General features: G+C 47.3%; 1 protein-coding gene across 13 annotated transcripts in view; it reads right to left on the reverse strand.

Annotated features, from left to right (window-relative positions):
* Cacna1d (calcium voltage-gated channel subunit alpha1 D) overlaps positions 1-27,326 on the reverse strand; it is a 322,551-nt gene that overhangs the window by 37,912 nt on the left and 257,313 nt on the right. For 3 of the 13 annotated variants that reach the window (XM_085828485.1, XM_085828481.1, XM_085828482.1), the window contains 12 exons: positions 26,237-26,343; positions 24,404-24,491; positions 23,191-23,298; positions 23,057-23,109; positions 21,539-21,685; positions 19,728-19,929; positions 17,619-17,777; positions 16,037-16,147; positions 10,011-10,094; positions 3,826-3,870; positions 3,286-3,414; positions 196-261 (listed from right to left, as the gene is read on the reverse strand). In XM_085828485.1, coding sequence (XP_085684611.1) covers positions 196-261; positions 3,286-3,414; positions 3,826-3,870; positions 10,011-10,094; positions 16,037-16,147; positions 17,619-17,777; positions 19,728-19,929; positions 21,539-21,685; positions 23,057-23,109; positions 23,191-23,298; positions 24,404-24,491; positions 26,237-26,343 — 1,299 coding nt within the window. Of the gene's footprint in view, positions 1-195; positions 262-3,285; positions 3,415-3,825; positions 3,871-10,010; positions 10,095-10,538; positions 10,623-16,036; positions 16,148-17,618; positions 17,778-19,727; positions 19,930-21,538; positions 21,686-23,056; positions 23,110-23,190; positions 23,299-24,403; positions 24,492-26,236; positions 26,344-27,326 lie in introns of all 13 variants that reach the window. The other 10 variants (XM_021182190.3, XM_021182193.3, XM_085828483.1 and 7 more) reach the window with 4 other exon arrangements.

Consider the following 27,326-nt stretch of genomic DNA (forward strand, 5'->3'; position numbering starts at 1 on the left):
CCAGATCTACAGGCTTGTGGACCTTCTGAGTATCGTCAGCGTAGAGCACGTGATCTCCACACTGACGACCGGGGCGTCTCCTATCTGGGGCACGTTCTGGAAAATCGTGACCTAGTCTTTCTACTTTACCTGGCCTACGTACAGCCCCGGGGCCAGCTTGAAAGGGTCCTGTGAGGGAAAGCGACTGCCACTCACCTGCATGCCTATGACAGCGTAGATGAAGAAGAGCATGGCGATGAGGAGGGCGACATACGGCAGCGCCTGTGGGACAGAAAAGATCGGGCTGGTGGGTGCTGGATCAACAACTTACGAGGCCCAGACTAGCACCACCTGCATACCTAGCATCACAAAGTGTAGACAGGCAGGGGGTGCTCGCCAAGTGAGTTGTGCTACCCTGTGCTAACCCTAAACATTCTTCCATACAGACACACAGATCCCAGTGAGTCTTAAATGCACTCTCTAGCCTTCAAGAGACTGCACTTGACCAAGTCATCCTAAAACACCAGATTCCTGATTGCTTCCATCTGTGCTGTATCTGGGAAACTTCCTTATGCAAAATAACCTATGTTCTGGTTTTCCTTACGATGTGACTTTAAGGAGAAGAATGACGGAGCCAGAGGGCCAAAAGCTACTTAAGAATGCAAAAACACTTCAAAATGCACCATCGGTGATACATTTTATGAAAACGTCTTTTACATTCAAAGATCCTGCAGGTTCTGCTGGGCCTCAGTATTTGTACACCTTGAGGTCACTTGGCTCTTAATCCTGCTGCGCACTCAGCCTGTTTGTTTAACTTGTCCCTAAGATAACAATGTACCAACCAACCTTACTTGCCTTGGATTACCTATGTAATCACCTTTACAGCCTAAGACAATGCATAACTATAATAAGTTATAACTGACACTTCTATGCCCCTAACCTAAAAAACAACTCGTGTGTGTGTGTGTGTGTGTGTGTATTATAGTAGTAAATGCTGAAAACAATCTTATACAACAAATATCTGCCTTAAATGTTGAAATCAGCATCCAGATAAAACTTGGTAACAGTGACGGTGTGTTTGCAGCATTGGATGTTTTGGGGTCTAGAGTAAATGACTCAGTCTCTTACAAAACTCTTGAAAATGTTTGCAAAGTGATGCCTCAGTCCTATTGCATGTGATGCTCTCTATGCTGCTCAGTAAATATAGAGCAAAGCCCCCTTTCTTAGGGGCAGTGGAACATGAGTCAGCCTTAGGGATGACAAGACATGAGGACAGATCAGATATTTACAACAGAGGGAGAACAGACAAGGCAGCAATTACAAACTACAGACAGACTGAAGACAGGGAAAAACATGGAGACTGCAAACTTGGAGGTTACTCTCGGTCAACTCATCCAAGGGAGCTAACTGCTAGGCTTCCTTTCCTTGATACACCTCGGGCGCACTTTGGTGTGTCTGAGACTCTCTTTAATGCTCTTAGCTGAACCATGTACCCATCTGAAAACAGCTACAAACTCACAGGCTTGACCCAGGAAGAAATTAAGCTAGCAGAGTATATGTGTAAAGTGTATGTTATGTGCAAAGTGTATGTGTCTGGCCAGATCTGAGTCCTTTCCTTGATGGCTTTTCTCCATCATCACATACAACAAATGCATCTATGTGCATGGTAGCACAGGGCTGCCTGGGCTCTTCTTGGGCTTAATTCCAAGCACAGCTGGTTGGAATCTGCTTTCTCACCAGTCTAAGACAATGCATCCGAATGAGGACCGGATACTTAGAGGTTTGGGACTCTGAGACACACAGCCTGGCCCATGTTACAGCACTATGCCCACAGATGGAATGCTTACTGGGGTCCCACAGGGCTATTCTCCCTACAAAAACTCTCTGTACTTTCTTCATAGACATCCAAATGTTTGAGGACTGTGCTGGCCAACTGTCTCAGAACAAATCACTATTCTGTCACATGGCTTCTTTACCTATGAGGTTTTTTTTTTTCTTAAGTTTAATAATTTCGTCAAGAACCAAGATTGTTTTGCATGAATATATCCCATTATCCTAGCAGTTCATCTCTGGAATGTGGACTAACCACAAGGGCTGTAGGGCTTGGCCACACCCTGGTTCTCTTGCCTATGGCGCTTGCCCTGTCTCTCCTGAGCCACGCCCTTCTTCCTCAGTCTCCATCCTTCTTAACAGGGCTGTGATTTCCTTCCTGTGAGCTTTTGTCTTCTGTCTTCTCCTTTCTCTCAATGCCATCTCTTTCCTTTTTCCCTACTTAAAAGAAAATTACTGAAATTTTTTACTGGTTATCCCAGAGGGGGTTAGGGAAAACTTGATTTCTTTTTCTTTATATAACTTCACTTGTTCACATAACATTTGAATCATGAATGAAACCCAGCTGATGAAGAAGTGAAGGGTCATGGCTATGAATTCCCTACATAGTTGTGCCTTTGATTACACATCTGTATTTATTCCTCACCCTCACAGATTCAGTCTAGATGAGTGGAAAATCTGCAGCAGGCACCAGGTGGTGAAGAAGAAGCGGCTCTGCTCTCAAATGGACTAGAAGCAATCTAAGGGATCATAGGCCTGGTAGATACCTAGATGAACTGAACTCTTAATTCTACCAAGCACTCAGTAATCTGGTGTAAGTTGAGAATCTATCTAAGAGAGAAACTATGTGCTGATTTGAATAAGAATGGCCCACATAGACTCACAGTTTGAATGCTTGGCTCCCCAGTTAGTGGAACTGTTTGGGAAGGACTAGGGGGTGTGGCCTTGTTGGAGAAGGTTTGTCCCTGGGGTTGGGCTTTGAGGTTTCAAAAGTCTAGGCCAGGCTTAGTCTATGTGTCTATGTGTTTATATGTCTGTCTCTCTTTGCCTATAACTTGCAGTTAAGGAGTAAGCTTTAAGTTACCTCTCTGGCACCCGTGCCTGCCTGCCTACTTCCATGTTTCCTGTCATGCTGATCATGGATACGGAAAATAAACCCCAATTAAATGGTTTATTTTATAAGCTACCTAGATCACAGCAATATAACAATAACTAAAACAGGCTGCTAAGCTTCAGGGAGTGCGTAGTGACCTTCCCTCTCTCGGACACTACTGTTGCTGGACATTCTGGGCAGTCAAAAGTCCTTGAGATTTACATTTCTTCCATATGGAAACCATTGCAGATCTCTGACTTTCGGGGTCTTATTTCTGCCTCTTGTTTAGTTTCCCATAATCTCTGCTGACTCAGTGGTCAGACAGAGAGAGCTGGGGTCTTCCGGGCCAGAGGACAGAAAGCAAAGCCCTAGGTTGCTCTTACCTGAAAGGACTTGATGAAGGTCCACAGCAGTGTCCGGATGCCTTCCCCCCTGCTGAGAAGTTTCACCAACCGCATCACTCGGAAAAGACGGAAAAAGGTGATGGAGATTCTATTGCTCTCTTCAGAGTTCTGAAGGGTTATCATGGAGAGGTCAAACCCAGTGGAAAGCAGAGCATGCGACACTTTCAGAAAAACAGCGACGGACGCAAAGGTGACAGGGGTGAGAACTGAAGACGTGTTTCTAGGGCCTTACACCTCAGAAAGCATGGCATGAAAGAAAAAAAAATCACATGCTAACAACACAGGGGCTCAGGGGACAGACTGCATCCACACAGCACATGCATGTCCCTGTGTTCTACTGTGTTAGAGGAGAACGCTGGGCTGCTCAAGAGTACTGGACACTGATGATGAATGCAAACCACTGCAGACACTGTTCTGGAAGGACAATCATGGAGAATACAGAACACCAGTGGAAAACTCGACATGGTCAAATAAAGTCAGGGAGAAGGCCCAGCCCCTGGGACCAGTCACTGATCTTACCCCAGGTGTGGCAGTTGGGAGAGGGATATTCTCACTTTCAGATGGCTTTAAGAAATCAAAGATTGAGATGTATTAATGTTGGGGGAAGGTGGCAATGGCTCAGGAGATACTCCCCCCCTTTACCAGTGTGTAGTTATTGGTCAACAAAGCTGCTCCCTCCCTGAGACAATACTAGTGCTTCACTCTGGAACTGGACTGGAGTGGACAACACCCATTGGCAGACTCACAGACACACTAGTTCTAGTCTAGTTTCTTCCCAGGGATGTGATGTCTCTGGAGACTGATGCCTGTTCAAAGATTATGGTTCTTGTCTTTGAGGTCTTTAAAGGCACAGGTTCAGAGAAACCTTGTTTCTCTGGCTTGGTCAAAGTAGCTGACCACCTTACAGCAGGCCCCCTGGCTTGGAATAATGGACCAACTCTAACCATGAGGAAAACAGTGGCTCTGCCTGTGGTCCCCACACTTAGCATTATATGTGCTCCAGAGTATACATGTCTCTGCTGAAGGACTAGAGGCCTGGTTAGTGCAAGAGATGAAGGCAGGCTTCTCTGCAGCAGCCTGCAATTCAGCCTCAGCCAGCCCACACTCTAGTCCCCAGGACTCTGGAAGAACAGCATGGGGCCAGCTTGCCTGAGCCCCAGCAGTTCTGCCTCACCCAGGTCTGACTGTGTATGTCAATGAATGGTTGTTTCTCCCACCTCCACGGAGGTTGTTTCTCCTTCTTCACTCTACTCAATGCTCAGCATAGTCCTTTTGGGGAGTTGCTTAAATAAATACAAAGATGCTAGAGGCAAGTTTTCCCTGCCAGGAGGCATCTTGAAAAGATAATAGCAAGAATGGGGAAAGGCCTTCATATCTCCCCTGCCACCAAGTGCCTTTTCCACTGAGGCAGTGGGTCTTCCTGAGACTGGCAAAGGACAGGTTCCTCTGTTGGTGATTCCCAACAAAGGCTTTCTGTGGCCCACAGCATAACTATACAGGGGCATAGGTGGGCACACTGCTAGGAGCTTCCTTCCCTGGGGACATGGGAGAAGGAAGGCTTGGTTCTTAAGCTGATTCCTGAGACCAAACAAGAATTGCTAGGAACGTCAGTAAGAAGAAAATGGCCCTGGATACATAAGGGCATACTTGTAATTCAGCAGCGAAGGTACCCAAGAGCAGGTCCTGACCATTGGAAAGGGTTCTAGTCTACCTGGATGCTCAGAACAGGAATATGTACTATATATATATATATATATATATATATATATATATATATATATTCAAAACATGCCATAGACATGTCAGAACCCAGGCTTATTTTTGTCAAATTCTTTTATTGCCTCGCCCCAGAAGTAGCTCTTTGTTTTGTTTGTTTTAATTAGACAGAGAGCAAAGTCTCATTATGCAGCTTGGGTTGGCCTAAAACTCTGATTCCCTGTCTCTACCTCCCAAGTTCTGGGGTTACAGGTGTGAGCTGCTATTCTTAGCTCTGATCATGGGGTGGTTGTTGTTATTGTTTTTTAACTTAAGGCTTTACTATCCATGGGGATTAGTTTCCCAGGATGCTTGTCCACCACATCACTCTTCCTAAGGGCTGTGGTAAAGGAGGCAGCACTATTGCTCAGACAGCAGACTGTACACATGTGACTGACTGTGTAGGTGTATGTGTGGACACCTCTGACTGGGTAGGTGCATGTATGGACACCTCTGACTGGGTAGGTGCATGTGTGGACACCTCTGTTTGTGCTAAGAGGACTGGAGAAGGCAGAGTAGAGCCCTCTTCAGCTATGGTACAAAAATACCTGCAACACAAGTGGGACCTGTAAGAGCATTAATAAGCCTGCTCTTTCTGGCCACTCTCTTCTGCTCCATCCTCTGTGCTGCTCCATGACAGGCCATTTGTGATCCTCTTCCTTTGTGCTGATGAAAGTTAGCTAAACTGACTTTTGAAATGTGCAATTTTTTAACTATTATCTGAAGAATGACAATCATCAATCATTAAATCTAAACTTTTTTTTTTTTGAGACAGGGTCTTACGTAGCCCAGGCTGGCCTCAAATTCATTATGTAGCTACCTCTACCTCCTACTTACTGGGATTATAGGTATGGACCACAACACCTAGTCAAATTGTCTTTTTTTTAAGGAGGAGGAGAGGAGATAGCATTTTTCAGGAGACAAAAGCAGTGGACCACACAACACAAGGAATGAAAACCAAAGCACTGCAGGATGCACCCCCAGAGTGGCCTGAGACACCACCCCCGCCACCACACCTCCCAGGGCAGAAGGCCTGCTAGAGGGGAGAATGTATCCGGCAGCAGTGGGGGAACCATGCAAGTTGCCAAAGTATCTTCCACACTTAAAGCACCCTAGGATGGCTTTGCTCCATCTGCACAGAGACCAGTTGTTCTGACCCTAGGGTATACTCTAAAGCTACCCACTGCCCAGGGGCCACCCAAAAGGGATTTTCTAAACTAATCTGGGTCCTTTTACACTTCAGGAACTTTGAAAGCCACTAAGTTATTCTAATGTGCTCCCAGAATGGAGAATTCCTGTCTAGACCACATCAATGTCAGGTCAAGTATTCTGCAAATAGCTCACACCTGCAGAGTGGTCACAGAGAGTGAAACCAGTAAAAGAGACCACTTGGGCTGTCACAGCTGTTACAGGGGCTTGTAGAGTTGATGAAGAAACAGAAATTGGCTTCCAGGGATTAAACTCTACATCTGTCCCCTTTCTGAGGGCCAGAGGGGCACTGGGGACAGACAGAGCAGAGCATGGGCAAGGTGTGCAAGTCACCTGACCCTGTGCTCAGCTTCTGAGGCCACCCACAGGTGACCCTTGAAGACATGGGACAGGGCAAAGACTGGCTCCCTACATGACTGTAGGGAATAGCTTCGAGGAACTGGGCGATCCATGTCAACAGAATTCCATGGCCATCTAGAGGGTTGGGGCAGATAGCTTCAGTAGGTTTTGCTATTGCAAGGTCACATTCCTCAGCCCCGTTCCTGGCTACCATATGGACTTGAGAGCTCATTCTGACTACAAACTGAATGGCATGGTGATGCCTCGGTCTAAGCTGGGCACGTGACAGGGCAGCATCAATGCCTAGGATTTGGGAGTGAGTTCCTATTGATTTGTATGTGTTCTTTGATAAACACAAAGCAAGACTGCTCCTCCCCTAGGCAACAAGGGATGGCAAGAGACTGAGTGTGAGCAGCAGCCATCCCTGCCTGGGTCAGAACATTAGTTGCTTGATCATTTCAGAACTCAAGGAACAAACAGGCATCAAAGAGAAAGCAAAGTCAGCCTATCAGGTGTCATTCAACAGTCAGCAAGTTGATGGCATTACAAACAAAGGTGAAGGGGACAGGTCCAGAAAGCTATCACACCATGAACAGACAGGGTGGGGAGCGTGGGAAGACATCAAGATGCAAAAAGCTGGGTGAGCATGCGAACAGGACAATGCAAAGGGCCATCCCCCACCTCCCCCTTTTTTTTTTATTACAAAAAATGCAAACAAGTAGAGTTCCCATTTTACAGACCAAACCACTCAATCTGGAAGACTGTGTTGGTGAGTCACAGAACCAATATGACTGACCAAACAAGCCGGAGCTGAGGCCCCAGCCAGGGACCAGGACATATGGGAGAAGAAACAGTCAAGGTGACCATGGCTGATCCTTAGCAAGTCCTGTGAAAACTCAGTGAAACACCAAAGGTGGGAAGCAGAAACAAAGTATACAGTCTCTAGAAGCGCTTTCGCTTAAAGACTTCACCGTATATATGATTATATATACTTGCCGCTACAATTTTCTAAAAATAAAACCAACATGAAAAATCAATTAGGCAATGGAAAAGGAAGGTTGACAGTCTAGGGGAGAGAGTGTGGCAGGTTAAACATCACAAAACATGATGATGAGATGATGATGATGATGGTGGTGATGATGATGATTATGATAGCAACTCAAATCAGCCAACAATGGACCAAGGATATTCATGCTCAGTTGACTCTGGACATCAGGAGACAAGGCCATTGAGGATATGACATGCATCTCTCTCTTGGGGAACTAGGTATGTATGGAGGGAGGATATGGGGATAAATATCCCCATTCTTACATATTTATAATATCAGAGGTTAAGAATGGTCTGTCTGTCTGTCTCTTAACCTTTGGTTATTTCCAGAGCCTAGCTCCAGGCCTACAAGTGGTGGATTCCCAGTAACAATGATGTTGAAGATGGGATAAATGTGTAGGGAGCATAACTTTTGCATCAAGAGACGGTGGACCAACACTGAGATCTTTGCAGGTAACACAGGCTAGGGAGTTACCAAGCCAAGGTTAGGGAGTGTTTGGTCTCAGAGTACAACTAGTCAGGGAAAGGTTAGTGATTGACAGGAGTCAGGAACTGGGAAGATTCCCCAGTGTGTGTCTTCAGTGAGAACTTGGCTATCATGAATGAGGCCCTACACAGACACCTGATGTAAACAGCTAACTAGACATGCACACATAGACCTTCCCAATCCACACAGAAGCAAAACCACCCGGAGACACTGACAGGCAAGGCCAGGCCAGAGTTGAAGAGCAGGGCCAGCTTCCAGCCTATGAAGAAGGTGTCACCTCTGAGTGTAACAAGCCACACTAGCTAGCCAGCAAGTGGGCAGCACGAGAAAGCTGGGTCTAGCTGGTTGACACGTCTTGGTAACATCCTGGTAGCCAGAAAATAGTTTATGACCCCTGGCTCATAGCACTTAAAAAAATCTATTAGTATCATAGCTTATGGTATTTTTAACATCTAAGTTGTTTCTGACCATTGGGAGGTTCTCTGATACACATTACAGATACTTCAAATGCTTTAAGACAATTAAAGCAGTCAGATATCTTGCCACACAGCAGCCAAGGTAGGGTCCTGCTATTCTTGAAGTAACAACAGATCATTTTACAACCAAAGCTATTCACTTGCCATGAGCGACAATTTTACAGCTGCCTATAGAATATGTCTCATAAAGTTGAGTTTACAGTCTGGGCTTTAGGAGGTCGGGGGGTATGTGTACCCAGACCTAGTAAAATGTCACCTTATTATCTTGGCACATATGTTGGTGCCCACGGTAATATCTTACAGTCCATTTTGCATAGTAAACAGGAAAATTGCATAAATAATAGTGTGTATTCATAGCCCTTTGTTTTAGTAGGTATTTTCACAAATATCTACATCATTTTATTCCCAGAAGATATTGTCACTCTGATGGACATATGAAGCCTGGGTTCCATAAGTCAAGGCTGAAATGGGGCTGGAACTTCCAGGCTAATGGCTGTCCAATCATCCATACTGATGAAAGTGAGCCTTGGCTTATCAGAGGGGCATCAAGGAACACCAACGTTCCCATTCCCTACAGGGAGTCTGGGCACCAGGATGAACCTGACAAATTCTCAGCCCTGCATATGTCAGCCAGGCAAAGCAGAGCGCTGGTGTGGCCGGGGCAGCCCTGGACTGGCAACACAGAACAGAAGCCAACATCACACAGCAGCACTTCCCCCACCACCTTGAGGAGTACACACACTGACATCCACTAAAGCCTGCGGATGAACGCAGTACAGGCCAATGGACAGGGCCCTTTCCTGCCTGCCTTGGGCCTTCACTTGAGCAAGCCAGTACTTCCCTTCTCAAACTCTGATGTTTGAGTTGTCAGACTGCTCGTGGCGGGGCCTGCCTCACCTATTACGGAGGTGCTCCCTTGTTAATGATAAACTGAACGTGACAAGAGGGTACGACTCTCTCCTGAAACACACCAGCAACACTCTTTGGGGATGGAGGGTCAGAGTCACCAGCTAGATTGAAAGCAGACTCAAAGCTAGGAGGACAATGACAGTAATGATCTCAAAGCCAGACACAGCTCTAGAGATCTCTGTGACATCCCAGAACCCTGTGGGTATAAGGCCACATTGTTAAAAGATGGAGTATGATGTCTTAAAAATAACTATTTTGGTTCCAAAGTGGCAACTTCACACTTATGTCTTCATTCCTTAAGGGGAAGGGATGAAGAGAGGGCAAGGGAGAGGAGACCACTAATTAACTGAGTTTCATCTTCCAAAATGAATTAGTGTCTATAATTCTGTGCGCATGGGCATTCACGGGTGGGCCTGCCAGTCTCTTCTACATCAGACGGAACGAAAGCAATCACGTTAAGGGACACAAAGTTGGCTACTTACATTCACTTCAGTTATAGCAATATCAACGACGCTACCAACAACAATTAAGGCATCAAAAGTGTTCCATGCATCAGTGAAATAGTGCTGTTAGGCAAGCATTCAGAAGCCACAGAAGACAGGAAGCACAACAGGAAAAAAAAAAAGAAGAAAAGGACAGCGTTAACAATGTGCCACTCGACTACTTGAAAAACTGCCCCGAGACAAACATGTCAGAGATAACGTCACTTTGGATGGATTTTGACAGAGCCAATGGAGACAACCAGAGACACCCTATCTTACCTTGCCTACTAGTGCCTGGGGTCAGTGGTGCCAGAGTCAGCCCTGCAAAGGTGATTTGTGTCTGCAGAGGCCTTTAGGCGAAGGCTCTACTCTAGAAGGTTCTTTCCCACAACCTCTGTGAGGAAATGTCTAGTTTCCAATCATGTGTGACTGGGATCTGTGACTTGTCCAGGTGATGCCACATCAGGGCAGGGAGCAGAATGTGCAGAGAGGAGAGAGAGGACGCAGGCCACACAGGTGCATACTTACGTCGGCTTCGCTGAGGGCCACGTCTATAATGCTGCCGATTACGATGAGGGAGTCAAACGTGTTCCAGGCGTCACTAAAATACCCCTGGACAGAGCAGGCAGGGGCAGATGTTTATGAGCGCTTATGAAGGGCACATCACATGGATCATATGAGGGGACACATCCGAGTCCCCACAGCACCCATGGCAACCAGGGGCGGGGCCAGGACAACTAGGGGAGGGGTCAGGACAACCGGGGGAGGGGCCAGGAAAGCCAAAGGGGAGACAACAATACTGTCCACTGATAGAAAGGGGCACAGAGGGGTGGTCGTGCTCCCATGTGTGTGAGTATAGGCATGAACACACACACACACACACACACACACACACACACACACACACACACGAGACCTATGGCCCTGGGTAGATAGAAGGTAACCTTGCCCTGGCATCCACCCCAAACCCTCATGAGCTGATGAAAGAGTGAGACTCCCATATACTTCCCAGAGTCTCTAAGCTCCCCTCTTGTCCCTTTTCCTACTTGAAGCCACCAGGTCAGCAGCCTCCCTCCCTCCTCACTAGTCCAGCAAAGATAACAGGCTATGCGGTGCAGCAGCATTCCTAAGAGCTCTTGGCTTAAAGGACACAAAGAGACTCCTCTAAAGGTCACAGCCTATAGAGAGACAGGTACAGAGATGCAGAGAGCTTTAAAGCAGAGCCCCGCAGCAGAGGAACTCTCGATTGTGGACTAAAGACAAGCCGAGGCAGGTCCTGTGGGAGAAAGAGTTCTGGGGGTGGAGAGGGAGCGTCAGGGATCCCAGTCGGCTAGTGGCTAATGGCTGCCTTCTACCCTCCCTGGTTTTCTATGTTCTTTCCCTCTTCCAGGCTAAGCAAACTCCTCTAAATTCCCCCAACAACTTCCCTGGCTCTTTCCCATCTCCTGATACCTGTGCAACCCTCTGACCACAATCAGCTCAGATCCACTTCCTCTTCTGAGGTCAGACAAGTGCCAGTTCTCTCATGGAATTTTCCCAGATCCTTCTGACAACATATATATCTCACATCTTCCCTCATCCATCCAGAAGGCCCACCACACCAAAGCTTCCCAGGATGAGGACAACGTAGCCTACTCTGTTATCACCTCTGTCAACCCTGTCAGTCACCCAGACCATGGTCACATCCTTCTCCACAAATCTATATCCTAGTTTCTCCTGGTTCTCAGTTTTTAGGTCTTAGTATCTTGTATCAGTTCTAATATACTTGAGACTTACAAGTTCAGATGTGTATTTATGTTTTCTAGGCTCTTTGCACTACATGCCTAGCTGGCACCTGTTGACTCCCGACACCCCTGGGAAGCCACGCTGAAGGAGGTGGGTACAGTCTGTACAGAGCCACAGGCTCATAGCTGCCAGGGCAGTCCTGCCAGGGTCTGTCTATAAGCCAACTGTATCTTGAATCGGTAGCACATGTTTTAAGAATAAAGATCTAGGTCTGAATTCTAGAAAAGAGGGGCCCAGCACAGGTACAGTGAATATCCTCACAGCTGAATTAAGCGTTGAGTTTGACGTGTTGAGGCCTGGAACCTATGAACAACTGCACGGCTAGAGGATTTCTCCGCAGACCCACAGCGTTTTATTGCACGGTGGAAAGGGTAGACGTGTTGACGCCTAACCCCGGAGTGGGGTTCTTTCTGTTTACTACTAACAGCGCTCCCCATCCTTTGGCAGCAGGATGGCATTCACTCTGACTGCTGCTTACTGCTTCTTACTGTTCCCTTTGTTACTACTGACAATGAGACTCCCAGCCTCAACTTCAGTGACTTCTGATCTACTCTTTTTCTCCTTTACACCCATGGTGTCTCTCACACTGGCTCCCTCAGTGGCTGCCACTCAGACACTTCTCTGAAGTTCAAGGATAGTCAAAATTGTCCTGCATCAAACCCAGCAGGAATGTTTGCTCAAAGGAACAGGTTACACCTTCTTAGCTTCCCAATGGAGGGAAACCAGGCATCCCTGAGGTATGGATTTGTGATGTAAAACATGTGGTCAGAGGCAAGATAAGGAGCTAGTCTAGAATGCAGAGAGTTTTCTGCTCCCCTCCCAAGGGAGTCTTCTGACACACAGGGCAGCTGGTCACAGGGTACCTCCAGCATCACAGAATACTCTTAGATTATACAGTTGCGAGCGAGTACCAAAAAGTTCTATAACTGGCAGCATCACTGCAGACTATGCTGATGGACAGGTCCTTCTCTGTTTTGTTTTGCTTTGTTCTTTTCTTCCTCACAGATTCTCCTGCAGAGTGGAATGTGTTCTGTTCCTCACCCCAATGCTAAGACTACAGAAACACTCCTGGAGCCTCAAAGACTAAGCCTCCTTCCCTCACTTCCTGACTGGCTGTATATTACAAGCTCTGTTTCTCTTATCTTGTCTGACAGAGCTGCAAGAAGGGAGCCACCTGCCTCGGGACCTTGCGCAGCACCTCCTCTTGTAGCTCCTTTTTGTCTCTACTATGATCAGAGTTCCCACCATGGGCCAGTCCTGTCTGTGTTTAAGCTGTTCTTCATGGAGCCTTTCCTGGCCCAGTGTGGGGGATAAAATCCCTTCAAATCAGCAAGAGAAGAATTTGACACTTGCTGGGAACTTTTTGGAAATCTGATAGACTAAGAAAACCTTTCACAGTTTCAAAATGGTGCCCGGATCCTTAAGAGTTCACAGACTTACAGGTTGATAGTCTCTCATCTACACCACAGGAGGTTTCGTGGTACAAGTGGCTGGTGTCAGAGGCTCGGGCCAGGTGGCACTGATAGGAGTCCAGGGGAGGCAGAAATGCCAGCCACCCCTTCTTCCCACACAATGCTTCCCTGTTTAGCAGCCTCCTATCTCTTGAAATCACTACCTTGGTAGCATGACTCAGCTCCTCGGCCCGTCATGCATCAAAGACACCATGGTTTGTCACACAGGGTCCATCCCCACCCACCCTCCTAGCTGAAGGACACACTCCTCTATAACTGAACTCTGAAGCCAGTTCCTCCCTTCCTCCCTCCTCCCTCCTTCCCTCCCTTCCTTCCTTTCTTCTTTCCTTCCTTCTGTCTTGTCTTTCTGTCTGTCTTCCTTCCTTTCTTTATCTCTAAGTGCTTGAAAAGAGTGAGTTAGCCTCATGCAACAGCTTTTATTATTCAGAAATATTCCTGAATCTGACACTTAGGTTAGTGTGCCAGCTAGTTTTTAGTTTGTTTGTTTGGTTTTTCTCAAGTCAGGATTTCCCTGCATAGTTCTGGCTGGCCTGTAACTCAGTCTGTAGATCACTAGTTAATTTTAATTATCAGTCAGACATAACCTAGACTCAGTGGTGAAGAGAATCTTAATGAGAAAGTCTTTGGATTCTGTTGTCCTGTTGGCAAGTCTTCGAGCAATTTTCTTAACTGAGCCAACTGAAGTGGGAAAGCCTACCCTGGACATGGCTGCCACCAAGTCCTGGACTGTCTAAGTGTAGAGAGGTAGCCTGCAGACCTGACTAACTAGGACAGAGGTACCCCTACTGGCTGCTTTGTGAGAGCACCTCTCACTGGGCTTGGCTGGTAAGCACTGAGTGTATTAAAGGCCAGGGGGGACTTCAGGGAGAGCGATGTCTTGGCGACTCCATTCTCCTTCCATTGTCATGCACAAAGTAATATAAGTCACCAAGAGCAAGGGTGCTGCTGTTATTTTAAAGGTTCTCTGGATTACAATCTGAGGTCATATAAGGCCATGAAGATATCTTGTTAAGCAAAACTCAAAGCAGTGCACTTGTTGGCGGAACCGCCTGACAAAAACTCTGGTCTTTTAGTACTGACAGCATATTAGCTTCTGTGGTCCAGCAGTATTGCTCATCCATTCACGTGACCCTGAGTGCTCTTCCCAGGCTTAGAGACTCATTGGACCAAGGATCAAAGGGCCAAGCCACTGATGTAGTAGCCTTCAAGGCTATGTGCATATAAGCACGCTCTCACATACTCACACACATATGCACCCAAATAAACACACCCTCTTACATGCTCACATGCTGTGGGGTGTGTGTGTGTTCTCCTCAACTTGGACAAGCTCTCAAACCTTGCAGAGCTGCATTACCAGGTACAGGGTTGATGGGAAATGTTCCATGGGAATGTCTCATGTACATTTCTCAAGACCCTTCCACATTCTCGCTCTGCAACCTCTTCCATCAGTTCAGACAAATATTGTTCAAAGAAGAATAGGAGAGAGAGAAGCAAACCCAAGTCTCCAAGGAAGATCCGATGGACTTGGAAAAGGAGGGAATGTTTATGTATGGACAAGTCACAGTACGTAACATCTAGCCATGCGTAAGGTGCCAAATTTGACCCCACTGCAATCACCGCAATTAATCACTTACAAAATGTCCTTTCTTTTCGGTCCACAAAGATCCGATTAAAGATTGCCTAAGAATTACTTCAAATTAAAGAAAGGCACAGGATGGAGTTCAAATTCTGTATAACTAGAGCGTACGTGAAACCAACCATTTCTGAAGCCGTGTTTGTTGGCTACCTCCACACAGATTGAAAACACCTAGGACCAGGCTCTGTCATTCTCTCTTTCTGAGAGTCATGGTCTATGCTAGGAAGGAGACCCCACTAGTCAGCTCAGCTTAGCTCCTCAGTCTAGGGCTTTAGACTGAAGGCATACCATTGCTTGAAGATGGTGGTGACGGTGTAACTGTGGCAGCAATGGTCTCCAGTACAGCACTACATAGCAGGCACCCTTTCAATACTGTATATAACAGCCCCTACACCTGGACTATGGATATCCTCATAGAACAGAGGAGGAAACTAAAAGGGCAGTGAAGTAACTCACTTAAACCAGCAGGATCTTATTGCAGATGTCTCACAATTATGCTCTTTGATGCCAAGCTATGTGGTTTGTTACATCACAGCCTTCAGGCTTTGTGGGACAGAACTGACTCCTTCCCAAAGAAGATGCAGTTCGCTCATTCCTTCAACATAGTGTAGCATAGGTCATGCCTCATTTTCTTACAAGCAAGGGAAACTTTTCTAAATCCAACAAATTAAAAAAAAATGGTGGATGAGTAAGAGGTACTAGAACTTTCCATACGTGGTAAAAAGGATGCCGCAGACAGCAACAAATAGAAGCTGTCTTCCTGCTAGAGATCTCAGAGTGAAATCAGGGTCAATTGTTTCTGATGATTATCAGACAACCCCTCAGTGCTCAGATAATGAGCTACGCTTTCCTGAGACAGCATGACATACCATTCTAGACACAGAAAACCAGGTTTTACAATGATCATCAGCTTACAGATTCTTAATTCTCTTCTCTCTTTTTCTCAGAACTGTTTTCATAAGGGTTTTGGTTTTTGCGCGTTTATTTTCCCACATGTATACAGACGTCCTAATCAGATCTTGATGTTCTCAGATGGTAGCCTACTTAGCTAGCAGAAGAGTTAGCATAATTCAGTAACATGAGGCTGAAAGGAAGTAGGCCCTTCTTTTTGTAAAGCAGGGCCAGCAACTTACCTTGGGCTTGAAAGCAATGACTTTCAAAACCATCTCAACAGTGAAGACCCCTGTGAAGACCATGTTCAGAATGTCCATAGCATCATTGAACATCTTGGACTGCTCATAGTGCTGTGGATGAAGGCAGAGGTAGTGATGTCAAAACCTCACGATCTCATCTGTGCAATGGGAGATCCCCTGACATCTGCACCCCGGGGTCATTTCCCACCCTCTTGTACAGCATCTTCTGCCAACATTCAAGCCAGTACACTGCAAAGGTCATACAGTAAACTTCCCCTAAACGTGGGGAGGTTGGGGGTGGTGGTGGTTCGTGACACAATGAGGATGTTCCGATGATGGAGGAAATAAATGCCCATCCTTTCAGTTCAGGGTAAGGGGAAGCCACCCTTTCTCTGTTGGGAATATCTCTCAGGTCCTTGTCTAACACACTGCAGATACTATGGGTAAAGGCAGAGTTCGATTAGTGGTAAATCCTATACTTTTTAGGTTTATGTCTCATTAAAGGGAGTATTACTGGGCTTCACACTCTCCCCTAGATCAGCACACAGACCTTTTCATTATCAAGTGTAAAACAGTGTCTGAAAATGTTGCTTGACTATGGGCCTGGCTTCTACAGAAGCTGAGGGTTTGAGTTGCTTAAGTTCTTCAAGCCCGGGCAGAACCTGGTTGTAGACCTTGGTCCTGGCTTCCTGACCTAGTGTCATATCTATCAGACAATAACTTCTTAAAGGTTCACTGTCATCACCGCTCTGCAATCTGACTTGGTCAGGATCAGCAAGAAGTTGCTGTAATTCAGGGCAATATTGCAAAAAACTAGGAAATCATGCACTACCACACCAGGAGCCCCTAAAGTCAGGAATGTAATTTCGGTTTTCCTTTTCAACATTTAGTGCCACTGGGGCAGGTTCAGACCAAAGTGTCAGACTTTAGGGCTAGAGAGACAGCTCGAAGGCTAGGAGCAAGAACCTGGGTTCAGTTCCCGGCACCCACACGATGGCTCACCGTTACCCATAACTCCAGTTCCAGAAGATTCAAAGCCCTCTTCTGACTTCTGTGGGCACCAGGCTCACACATGGTGCCCATACATACATGGCAGCAAACACTCACACATGTAAAATTAAATTAAAATATCTAAAAATAATTTCAAAGTGCCAGACTTGAAGAATTCAGCGGAATCCTTTGCTCTGAGGTAGAAGTGGCAGATCTCCCATGTTACTCATAAAGACAGTGTGGTGTGAAATAAGGCTCTCATGACCACCAGCTGGTAAGGATAGAGCCAGGGCAGAAGCTGAGGTCTGCTTTGGTACTCAGTTGCTCTTGGGTCCCATGATCCATACTGAATACCACACCCAGGTTCCATGGGAGCAACACCCACAGCCATCTGCCCAGGCAGAGAAACGTGACCTTATGTGTCTGCTGTGACAACAGTCAGGCAGAGCAGACCTCTGGACACACTGGTCCAGGATTATCAGAGAGTCAGACTCCTTCTCCTAGGAGGTTCAGCATGCTGCTGTCGGGCTCTGGGGTAGAGGGGACGTGGGGCACACCTAGACCTGGCTCCCGCCATGATCTCTGTTCTTACCTGCATGGCCAGGCAGAGTGTGTTGAGCATGATGAGGACAAACATCATGTATTCGAACGGTGAGGAGTTCACCACGTACCAGAACTTGTACTGGTATGGGTTTTTGGGGATGTATCTCCTTAAGGGGCGTGCTTTCAAGGCATATTCAACACACTGACGCTGCAAAGGTAAAAAAGGATGATAAAAAAAAAAAACCCGAGGGGTTTTGAGAGCCTCCAGGGAAGGAGCACATAGTGGCATCTTCCAAGAAGAGCTCACTCTGGCCTTCCAGGAAGGGACCATGAGCAGCAGTGAAGAAGCCCCATGGGGTCTCGGGGAGGATCTTGCATTTGCCTCACGGTGACTTCAGAAGTAAGTGGAGCAGCCACTGTACTGGCAGGGATCTGTAGACACAACTCAGGCATATTTTGCTGAGGCTCTGCAGGGTCTCTTAGGGGTGGGTGTCAGGAGGACCTAAGCAAGCCTTGTTAGGACCTTTCCTCTCTGGCAGCAGGTGGTGATACTAGGTTGTCCACAAGAGGAAGCCACCTAGTGGCAGGCATGAAATCTTCAAGAGCCATTGAGGCTGAGTTTCCTTCCTGAGGTTGGAGGCTCTCTGGATACTCTAGCAGATCCACAGAAGACGCCTGTCCAGGCTTACGGGAATGGGAGCTTACCGCACTCAATTGAGCATCTCCAGAGAATGGTTAGTCATGAAGGGTAGGTCGAACTGAGGTTGGCTCTAAACAGAACACTGTCCTTCTACTCACTCAGGGATGGACACTAGTCTGGAGCCGGCCCAGAGGGAGCCTCCAGTTGATCTCAAGGCGTATTCCTGCTCTGCTCCCCCACATCTGTGCTCTAGACACAGCAGGCTTCAGACAAGTTTTCTGTGTTTGTGACTCTGTCACTCTGACTCCAGAGACACCAGATTCAAGGCTATTTGGGACTTGGGGTTCTCAAAGACACCACCACCCCTGCATAGTTCACTTGGCTATACCCTCACTTGGGTAGGCAAAGAGATAAGCCAGATTTCCCCCAGATTATCACTGATAGGATATACAAGGACACACTGACATAGGAAAAGTTCTTCCACAAACCATGTCAACTCACCCATCTTCACATTCCCAGGTACCACTTGGGCAGAGATACCTCCTAAGGCCATGGCCACCTCTATAATAAGCCTGCACTCCCAGACCATCCTCGATCATCTAGTTACCATAAAAGCAGAGATGCCCCTTACAGAAGACAGGGGGGACTCTCAGAAGAGACTTCCAATCTCATATGCTAAAGGTTCAAAAGAATGTCTAGGGGCACCTCCTTCATTCCGTCATAAATTATCTCTAAACAAGCTAAGGGGACAAGACCCTAGGAGCAGAGCTGCACCTAACGTCACAGAGCAGGTACAGGCAGAGCAGGGCCAGAGAACAGGCTCCCAGGTTCCTGGCTTTATCATAGTCAGAGCCAAGGCTCCTACTTCTACCAGATCAGCTAAGACAAGAAGGGTAAATGAAGCCAACAACTTTAGTGCCGTATTCAAAGTTTCTGACTCTTCCTATCAAGTGACAGCCTATTTCAGTTGAAGGCAACTGTGGTCCCTAAAAGACATCTGGCAATCTCTGGGAATATTTTCTTTCCCTGCTGGAGGAAATAGATTCCAGTGCGTTGAGTAGGTAGGGGACTGGGATTCTGCTTCCTCCCTACAGTTGTGCTTTGGAAGCACAAATGCGAACGAGCAGCTCGCTACATGAAGAACACAAAGATGAAGAAAGTTTATAGCGAGTATATGCTGAAGAGCCTCTCCATAGGGGACTGTGGAAGCTTACATGAGTGAACTCTTGCTCTGGACCACATTACCTACCACGCAGGAGTCTAAACCATCACCAGTCAGCCACGACCATGGGTTATGCCCTCAGCCTTCTCTAATTACTCATCACAAGCATGGGGATTGGTTTCCCCAGTCATAGTCTAGTCTGTGTCTGGTGACCAACTCTACAGAGACTCAACATGGCTGACAGTGTGCTCTGAACAGGGCCTGAGCCCTCTCCTCTGGGTAGAGAAAGCCACCGAGGGAGGAGGTGCTCTGCTCTTGCATGAGGGACAGAAGCACAAACAGTGTATGACTTTAACCTGATTTTTGTCCAGCTCACAGTTCTTATACTCTTTTTCTCCCTGTTCCTGGAAGGTGACGATGACGAAGCCCACAAAGATGTTCATCATGAAGAAGGCAACGATGATGATGTAGATGATGAAGAAGATGGAGATCTCCACACGGTAGTTGTAGACAGGACCAACATTCTCACCGTTTGAATCAATAGCTTTGTATAGCAACCTGGGGGACAGGAAAACTAAGTAAGAGCCCAACAACCCCACAGTCCAAGTAGCTCAGCCCACTGCGCTGCCTGATGCTCCCAGAATTCATCTGCCCAGTCGCTGTGTGTGTTGGGGGAGGGACATGAAGGCCTTTGAACACAGCTGGGTCACTGAGGCCTTAGGCCTCAGGCACAGATAGCTGGTATGTAGATGAGAGGTTACCCAGATAGAATCATTCAAAGGATATCTGGAGACCTGAGAAATCAAAAGAACTTCACAAACAGTCAGCAATGCAACCTCCCACGAAGAGATAAGAGATAAAGTGAATCACATTGACATACTGAAGGAACTGAAAATTGTGTGTGAACTGACAGATACCCTGCACCCAAACAGAAAGTTCCAACATACAGCAGAACTCTGGAGAAGGGCACCACCATAAAACACCCCAACTTAGACTAGCCCACTCTAATGCAGTCCAGGACCCCAGCCCATGGTGAAAAGGCATTCACATCCTCTCCTTTCATCTTTACTTCTCTCTAGCAGGGCAGATATCACCACCACTCCCTTTTTATCGAAGGTCAGAAAGGCATCTGAGTGCCAAGGTCACAAGGTCAACAATCCTCAGCAGCAGAGTCCAGGGCTGGGCTCTGGCCCTGTAGCTCCGAGCCCCAGGCTGGTTCACATCCTGTCAGCTGCCTCAGTGGCTAACTGAAGCACAGCACCCCAAACCTGATGTTACCAAAGTGTCTTGTCAGGGTGGGGCTCTTACAGCACACCTCCTTCTTCCAAGATCAGTTTCCTAGTGAGCAAGTGCTACTCAAGGATCCAGAGAACTTCTGTCACAGCCACTCCTAGAACCCTGGCAGCCAGCAAGAACCAGCCTGGGCACTCCCCTCCTGAAGCTCCTCTGGGCATGGAGCACATGAAGAAAGGTAGAAGGATACCCGAGGTTCCCCCTTGCCCTTTCTTTTCTTTCTTTTTTATGTTCTGGGATCCATACTCACCCAGATCCCAGCCACACATTCAGATTCTCTTCTGTACTAGGTATGTCTATGAGACATTTCTACTAGCTCTGGGCTCTGGGCTCAGAGCAAGCACAGTGTCTCAAACATTCTATATCTTCCACATTGTCTAGCACAGCATGTTGCATGGGGTTTACAACAAAGGCATAATTTATGAATGAATGTATAAGCACCTCCATGAAAGAAAAGTGGCAACTGCCCATGGCTGGCACACACATGAATGCTCATTCTGTATCAAAATGAGTGGAAGAGTGAATGGCAGTTTGGATGCTGTCAAATCCTCTTTAAGAGCATCAGAAGTGCAGCTACCAACAGAAGTTTATACAACAAATGTCTCTTAGGACCTCCTTAACCACACCCAGAGATGCTGCCCAGGTACCTCCCGTCTGAGAGCCAGAAGGAAGGCGCAGATGTTTAACACCTGCCTGTTCAGATGGAGGAGCCATGGTGGGCAAGAAATGATGACAATTTACCCAGTGTTAGTCACAGGCAAGCTCATTAGCTGTGAAGAGCAAAAGTCGAACCTACTCAAGGAAGGAAGACAGCATGGAGTCGCTAAGGAGCAGATACGGACCTCGTGGGAGATAGAACATTCTTTATACTCACGCGGGCCAGCCCTCAAAAGTTGAGACTGTGAACAGCGCCATCATAGCCGAAAGGACATTGTCAAAATTGAAATCACTATTTTGCCAGATCCTCTCACGGACCACAGGACTGTCAACATCGCCGTCCTTATAAAGAATGAAAAGTCCCCTGTAGAGGAAAGGCATTAGAGTCATCCTGGCTTCACGCATGACAGTATTAGTCCCACGCTAGAACATTACATGTAGTTTCAGCCAGGCCATGCACCTGAGCACAGGCCAGGCGGAGTTTCTCCCCTGCTCTTCCCACATTTAATCTGCTCTATAGCTCAAGTAACTCCCTAGTACTGTCTAGTGCAAAGTGGACTCTCTGGGGCAGGAACAGCTAGACAAACAGTGTGGACCTGTTGGCAATTAGCTCTGACCAAATGGTAACTTGTTTCTCACATAAGACAGGCTGGGAACACATGTGGAAGAATCAATACTTTGGCCATGGAGAATTCCATAAACTCTTGAGAAGCAAGCTGGGGTATCTGCTTGTCCACAATATAGTTTCAACAAATCTCTTCCTTTATCTACCTTTGATATTACCAATTTTCCTTCCAAAACAATTCTGTAACTGCTGTCACACACCATTTCTTACAGAACTGTACTTGTGGATGGAGCCCAGGGATAAAGCCCATTACTGTCATTTCCTAACAACAGGCAGCTAGAGGGAAGGCCCTGCATAGCCACACTGTGGCTGCACTAATCAACTTGTGCAGTGCTCTGCATCCCCCTGCCCGGGGCCGATAGCATCTTTGAAGCTGTATGTAGTCATAGACAAACGGGACCTGACACCCCCACAGCCACGTCATTTATTCAAGGAAGCCCAAACCAAAGCATACGGGGCAGGCAGCTGGACCCCTGCAGGATGTAACTCTAAAGGCCAAGGACATAGCGTTTCTGTGGCCGTAAGCTCTGAGTAATGTATGCATGGACTGGGAAAACTCCATGTTGACTGAGCATCTTGAATTATGAGATGTGAACATTTCTTGCTGTTTCTTCTTTGTTGGCGGTTGTGAAGAGAAATGTGCCAAAATGTGGGTCAGAATCAAAATAGGACCAGGGAGCAAAGACGGCCAAGTCTTCCAGAAGAGGGTAGCCCATTCCTGAGCCCTGGGAGTGGAGCTGTAAGTTTGACTTGGGAGAGTACTGTTCACATTCCTCAGATACTGGTTGGTGGCCCTCGGTCACGTATTTCAGGGCTCCTTCCTCCAGCAGACAGGCTCCATACTAAGGAGTTAGAGGCACCTACATTCTTTTGGGATGATAAAAATGTTTCAAACCTTGAGAGAGGCCCTGACTAAACAATGACTGACCACACTGAATCAACATGATTTTACTTTACTTGAGTTTTGCCTAGACTTGAAAATATAAACAAACAACAGAAGACCAAGCGCCATCCTTCCAGGCCTGAGCTCAGGGGACAGGCCTTGACAGAAACCTCTGAAATGCTAAGCTGACTGGATCCAATTCCCTAGGCTGCTCTTGGGAAACCCACCTGCACTCCTCAGGGTTACTTTTGGCTTCATCTGTGCAACGGTAGAACTTCCCCTAGATACAAAGCAGACAGAACGTCAATGCAGGCTCTCCTTATGGAACCCAACTCCCGCCCTGGGCAAGACACACACCTACCTTGAACAGCTGGACCCCAATGCATGCAAACATGAACTGGAGCAGGGTCGTGACGATCATGATGTTGCCAATGGTTCGGATGGCCACAAAGACACACTGGACCACGTGCTGGGGAAGGAACACACACAGAGGATGGGGGGCTGCTATTCTCTTCCCTGGTTTTAGCCATTAGGTGAGTTAACACCAGGCCAGGGCCTCTACGTTAAGGTGCACTTTGAGCTGAATTTCTAACTGTTCTAACCTCATTGTGGTCAATTTGCACGTTTTTATTAATCTTGTATTGCACCTATCCATTGCATGTGTGCACTGTGCACGGGTGAGTGTGGAGCCAGAGGACATCCAGAAGCTGCTGCCCTCTTCCACACGAGGTCCATGGACTGGACTCAGGTCGTGAGGCTTAGTGGCAAGCGCCTTAACCTGCTGAGCCATCCTACTGGCCCCCAAAACACCTTTCTTGGGCTTCCTCTGAAGAAGTTGGTTTAGTTGAAAGAAACCCCTCTTGCTCATAGGCTCAGAGGCTCCCCATCCCAGAAAGACTTTACAGAAGTGTAAACCTTTTAGTCTGGTATGTACTCCACATGCGAACATTTACAACTTAAACACACAAGAAAAATTATTGAGAAAGAAGTACCCAATAATTACTGTAATTATAATAACTAGTATCTCTAATTAACAAAAAAGTAATTTCTGGTGTGTGTGTGTTTGTATGTATGTGTGTGTGTGTGTGTGTGTGTAGCAGTACATGTTATGTGGGTACATGCTCCCACAAACACACCTGTTCTTTGAGGAGAGCAGAAGAGGATATTGCATGTCCTGCTATATCAGCCTTGACTTTAGACTCTAAAGATGGGCACTCTCAAGGAACCCAGAGCAAGAACAGCCACCAGGAAGCACCTTCCTGTCTTGGGCACCTCACACATAGTGCTGGGTTTTCCAGTGTGTGAGAACACGCATGGCTTTTTACACAGGCTCTGGGAGCTGACTCAGCTCATGCTCGTGCTAAGGCTCAGCAAGTGTTCTTACCTACTGAGTCTTTTGTCTTTCATCCTTAGAATGATGGTATGTGGCAGAGGCAGCCTTTTTGGTTTTTCTTTTGGTGGAATTGTTCCACTCTGAAACCCAGCAGGCCTCAGTTCACCTCCAGACAAGAACAGTTAGTAACTGCAGCCATCCCCAACCCAAGACAGCCCCACTCAACAGAGAGGGTCAATACCTTAAGTCCCTTTGCTCTGTTGATTGCTCTGAGAGGCCGCAAGACCCTCAAAACCCTCAGAATCTTCACAACGGAGATGGCGCTGGACCTAAGGAGGGACAAAGCAAGCAAGCGGCTGAGTTACAGCTGGTTAGGAGCCCGGAGAGCAGTTGCTTAATGTGATCATCTCTTAAAGACACTTCACAACCGTGTGGAGTCTCTCTACTCCTTTATGCCATAAAGCGGGCCTCCTGCCTCCTGTGGGACCTGACAGAGCCCCTATTTCAGGCCTACAGTTGCCTTTTTGGCAAAATTTTCAAACTTTGTTATGTTCATGTAAACACTAGGTTCCTGACTTCTAGATTTCCGTGTTTAAGTCTGGGGACCCGTGCTTTGGTACCAGAGCTCTTCTGGCCTTCAAGTAGCTACATCCGGTAGGAGGGGTGAGCACGCACACCTGGGGGTGGGGGTGGGGAATTGCAGTATGCTCCTCCAAGGTGGGGAAGATACGGCGTGACCACAGGGGCAGCTGAGAAGGCCTCTCAGGGAGGTGGTGCCAAGTGAGTCCCAAGGGAACAGAGAGTTAGCTGACAGAGGGGGGCAGCAGCAGTGCATACTGAGGCAGCTGCACCTCAGCACCCCAGATGTCCGGGTGTGGCTGAAGCACAGGCCTTGGGGATGGGGGAGTGTGTAAAGAAGAGAAGCCAGAAAGAGTGTGGACAGCTCAGAGCCGTGAAGAGACTAGTCTGGAGTTTCTACCAGGAAATGAGCTCAGAGCTTAGGTTCCCAGGCATCGGCCAGAGGGACAATGTCCTAAACAGCAGGCTGGACTCTGACTGGGTAAACAGAAGGACTGGCATCAGATAAACAAAACCCTAAACTTGGCACTCCTCAGGAGCGGGCTTTAGTCAGTCAGGAAAAGCTGCTACTTCCTTTATCTGTCCCCATGGTCAACAGACAATGGGCATGGAGCTGCTGACTTCCCTGACCAGCCTACAACAGACAAAGCCCCTTGCTAACTCTCAGGCTGTCCTCGCCCGCACCCACCCTCCTATCACTACCTGTCCCCACAAAGCTGACAAGGCTTTTCCTGCAGCCTGCTGTTCTCTTCCCCTCGTCCTGACCCCCTGACCTCAGATACAGCCTAGGAGTTTGATTCCCAAATAAACTGTCTTTCTTCCCACAGAGTGGCCTAGTTCTGTGGTTTCCCAGTGCCTGGCTTACAGTTCTCTTCAGGTTCCTAGAGCTAAGGGGCTGTGTACACGTGTGCACACATGGGACAGCTCAGAAGCACAGAAGCTCACAGGCCAGCAAAAAGTGAAATGAGGCCACAGAAGACACAAACTTGGGTGACTGCCCCGAGTATTGCACAGGGAGAAAAGGCAGTGTTCAGCTTTACCAGAGACTTAAGTGTCCCCAAGGTCACCGCAGCTGTCTATCCTGCAAACACAGGGAGAGGAAGGGATCCCAAGAGACCTTGGTGGTCTCACCAAGGCCAAGCTTTGCCTGAAGTGAAGGAAAACTGCCACCCTGAGAAAGGATGCTCGAAGTCTTCGACCAGGCCTGAGAAGAACCCTATTTGTCCTCTGCTAGTCAAACTGTCTTTCTTTCATCAGCCATTGAAAGCTAGTTCTGAAGAGAATCATAAACTCAATCTAGCAGTAGGCATAAGGAAAAAAAGAAAAAGAAAAAAGAAAAAGAAAACAGAAATAGGAAAATACAAACGGCCCCAGCTCTTTCTGGTACAGGGCAAATTAAGCTGTTCTGGCTGTAATCGGCAGACGGTGCCCAGTCTGAGCAAATTAGGTCTAAGTTCCCTATGTAAACTCATTCTACGGACACATAAATACTTACTGAATCCCAAAGGACACCAGCGACACCCCAACAACCAGCATGTCCAGCAAATTGAAGTAGTTCCTGCAGAAAGCCCCTTTGTGCAAGAAGGCTCCAAAAGTTGTCATCTGTAAACAGAATCGCGTGGCGTTTATTCTCTCTCCTCCCCTCCAGGGTTCAAAACCAACCGAGCAAAAACCTGGGCTCTTCCCAAACTCTTGGCAGAAGTATGACCTCATTAATGGCTGCACACAAGGAAGACAGATGCACACCAGCAGGGCTGAGTGACTGTGTAACTTCTTTCAGCAGAGATGGAAAGAGGTAGCCAAGTGTAGGCACATTTGTAAAGAGACCAATTCAGCGTTTATTCAAATAGGAACAGAACTCTGGCACGTCCAAAATGCCAGTGTAGGGAGGGACTGCTCCTGACTATGCTTGTGGGAAGGCCTTCACTGCTTCACACCCAAGCTTACCTATACAGTGCTGGTCTGACGGCTCTAAGGCCACAGAGCAGAGTTTCATTGAACCTTCTCAGTGGGAGCTAGAACTCCTGATATACTTTCCAGCCTTAAATGGCTTTCACACTCCCAGCTCTGGTTACTCTCTAAGCATTGGCTATAGCAAGCGGGCTGTTGGGTGACGTCACGGCCAAGCTAGTCTTAGTCCCACTGAACACCTTGTTTAGCAACAACACACATAGTGAGGTTTCTACTGATGATAGGAAGAGCTCAACAAGGAAGTTCTCTGATGGGAAAAATACAGTGGGCTGGGCGTGGTGGCGCACACCTTTAATCCCAGCACTCGGGAGGCAGAGGCAGGCGGATTTCTGAGTTCGAGGCCAGCCTGGTCTACAAAGTGAGTTCCAGGACAGCCAGAGCTATACAGAGAAACCCTGTCTTGAAAAACCATTAAAAAAAAAAATACAGTGGTAAATAGCCCAGGCTTTTATTTGCCAAAGCCCAGAGTGAGTAACAGTTCAAAAAGGCAGAAAGAAAAGCAGAAACTCAATCAACCAGGTTAATGGCTCTATGGAACATGTTCTCTAATTCAGCTTAAAGGAGAGTCAGCAAATGGCAAAACCAAGAACCTGGAGTAGGGACTTGGCGAATTT

The sequence above is a fragment of the Mus caroli genome, unplaced genomic scaffold (assembly GCF_978045245.1).
Source record: "Mus caroli unplaced genomic scaffold, Mus_caroli_1 scaffold_12, whole genome shotgun sequence".
Classification (NCBI taxonomy): Eukaryota; Metazoa; Chordata; class Mammalia; order Rodentia; family Muridae; genus Mus; species Mus caroli.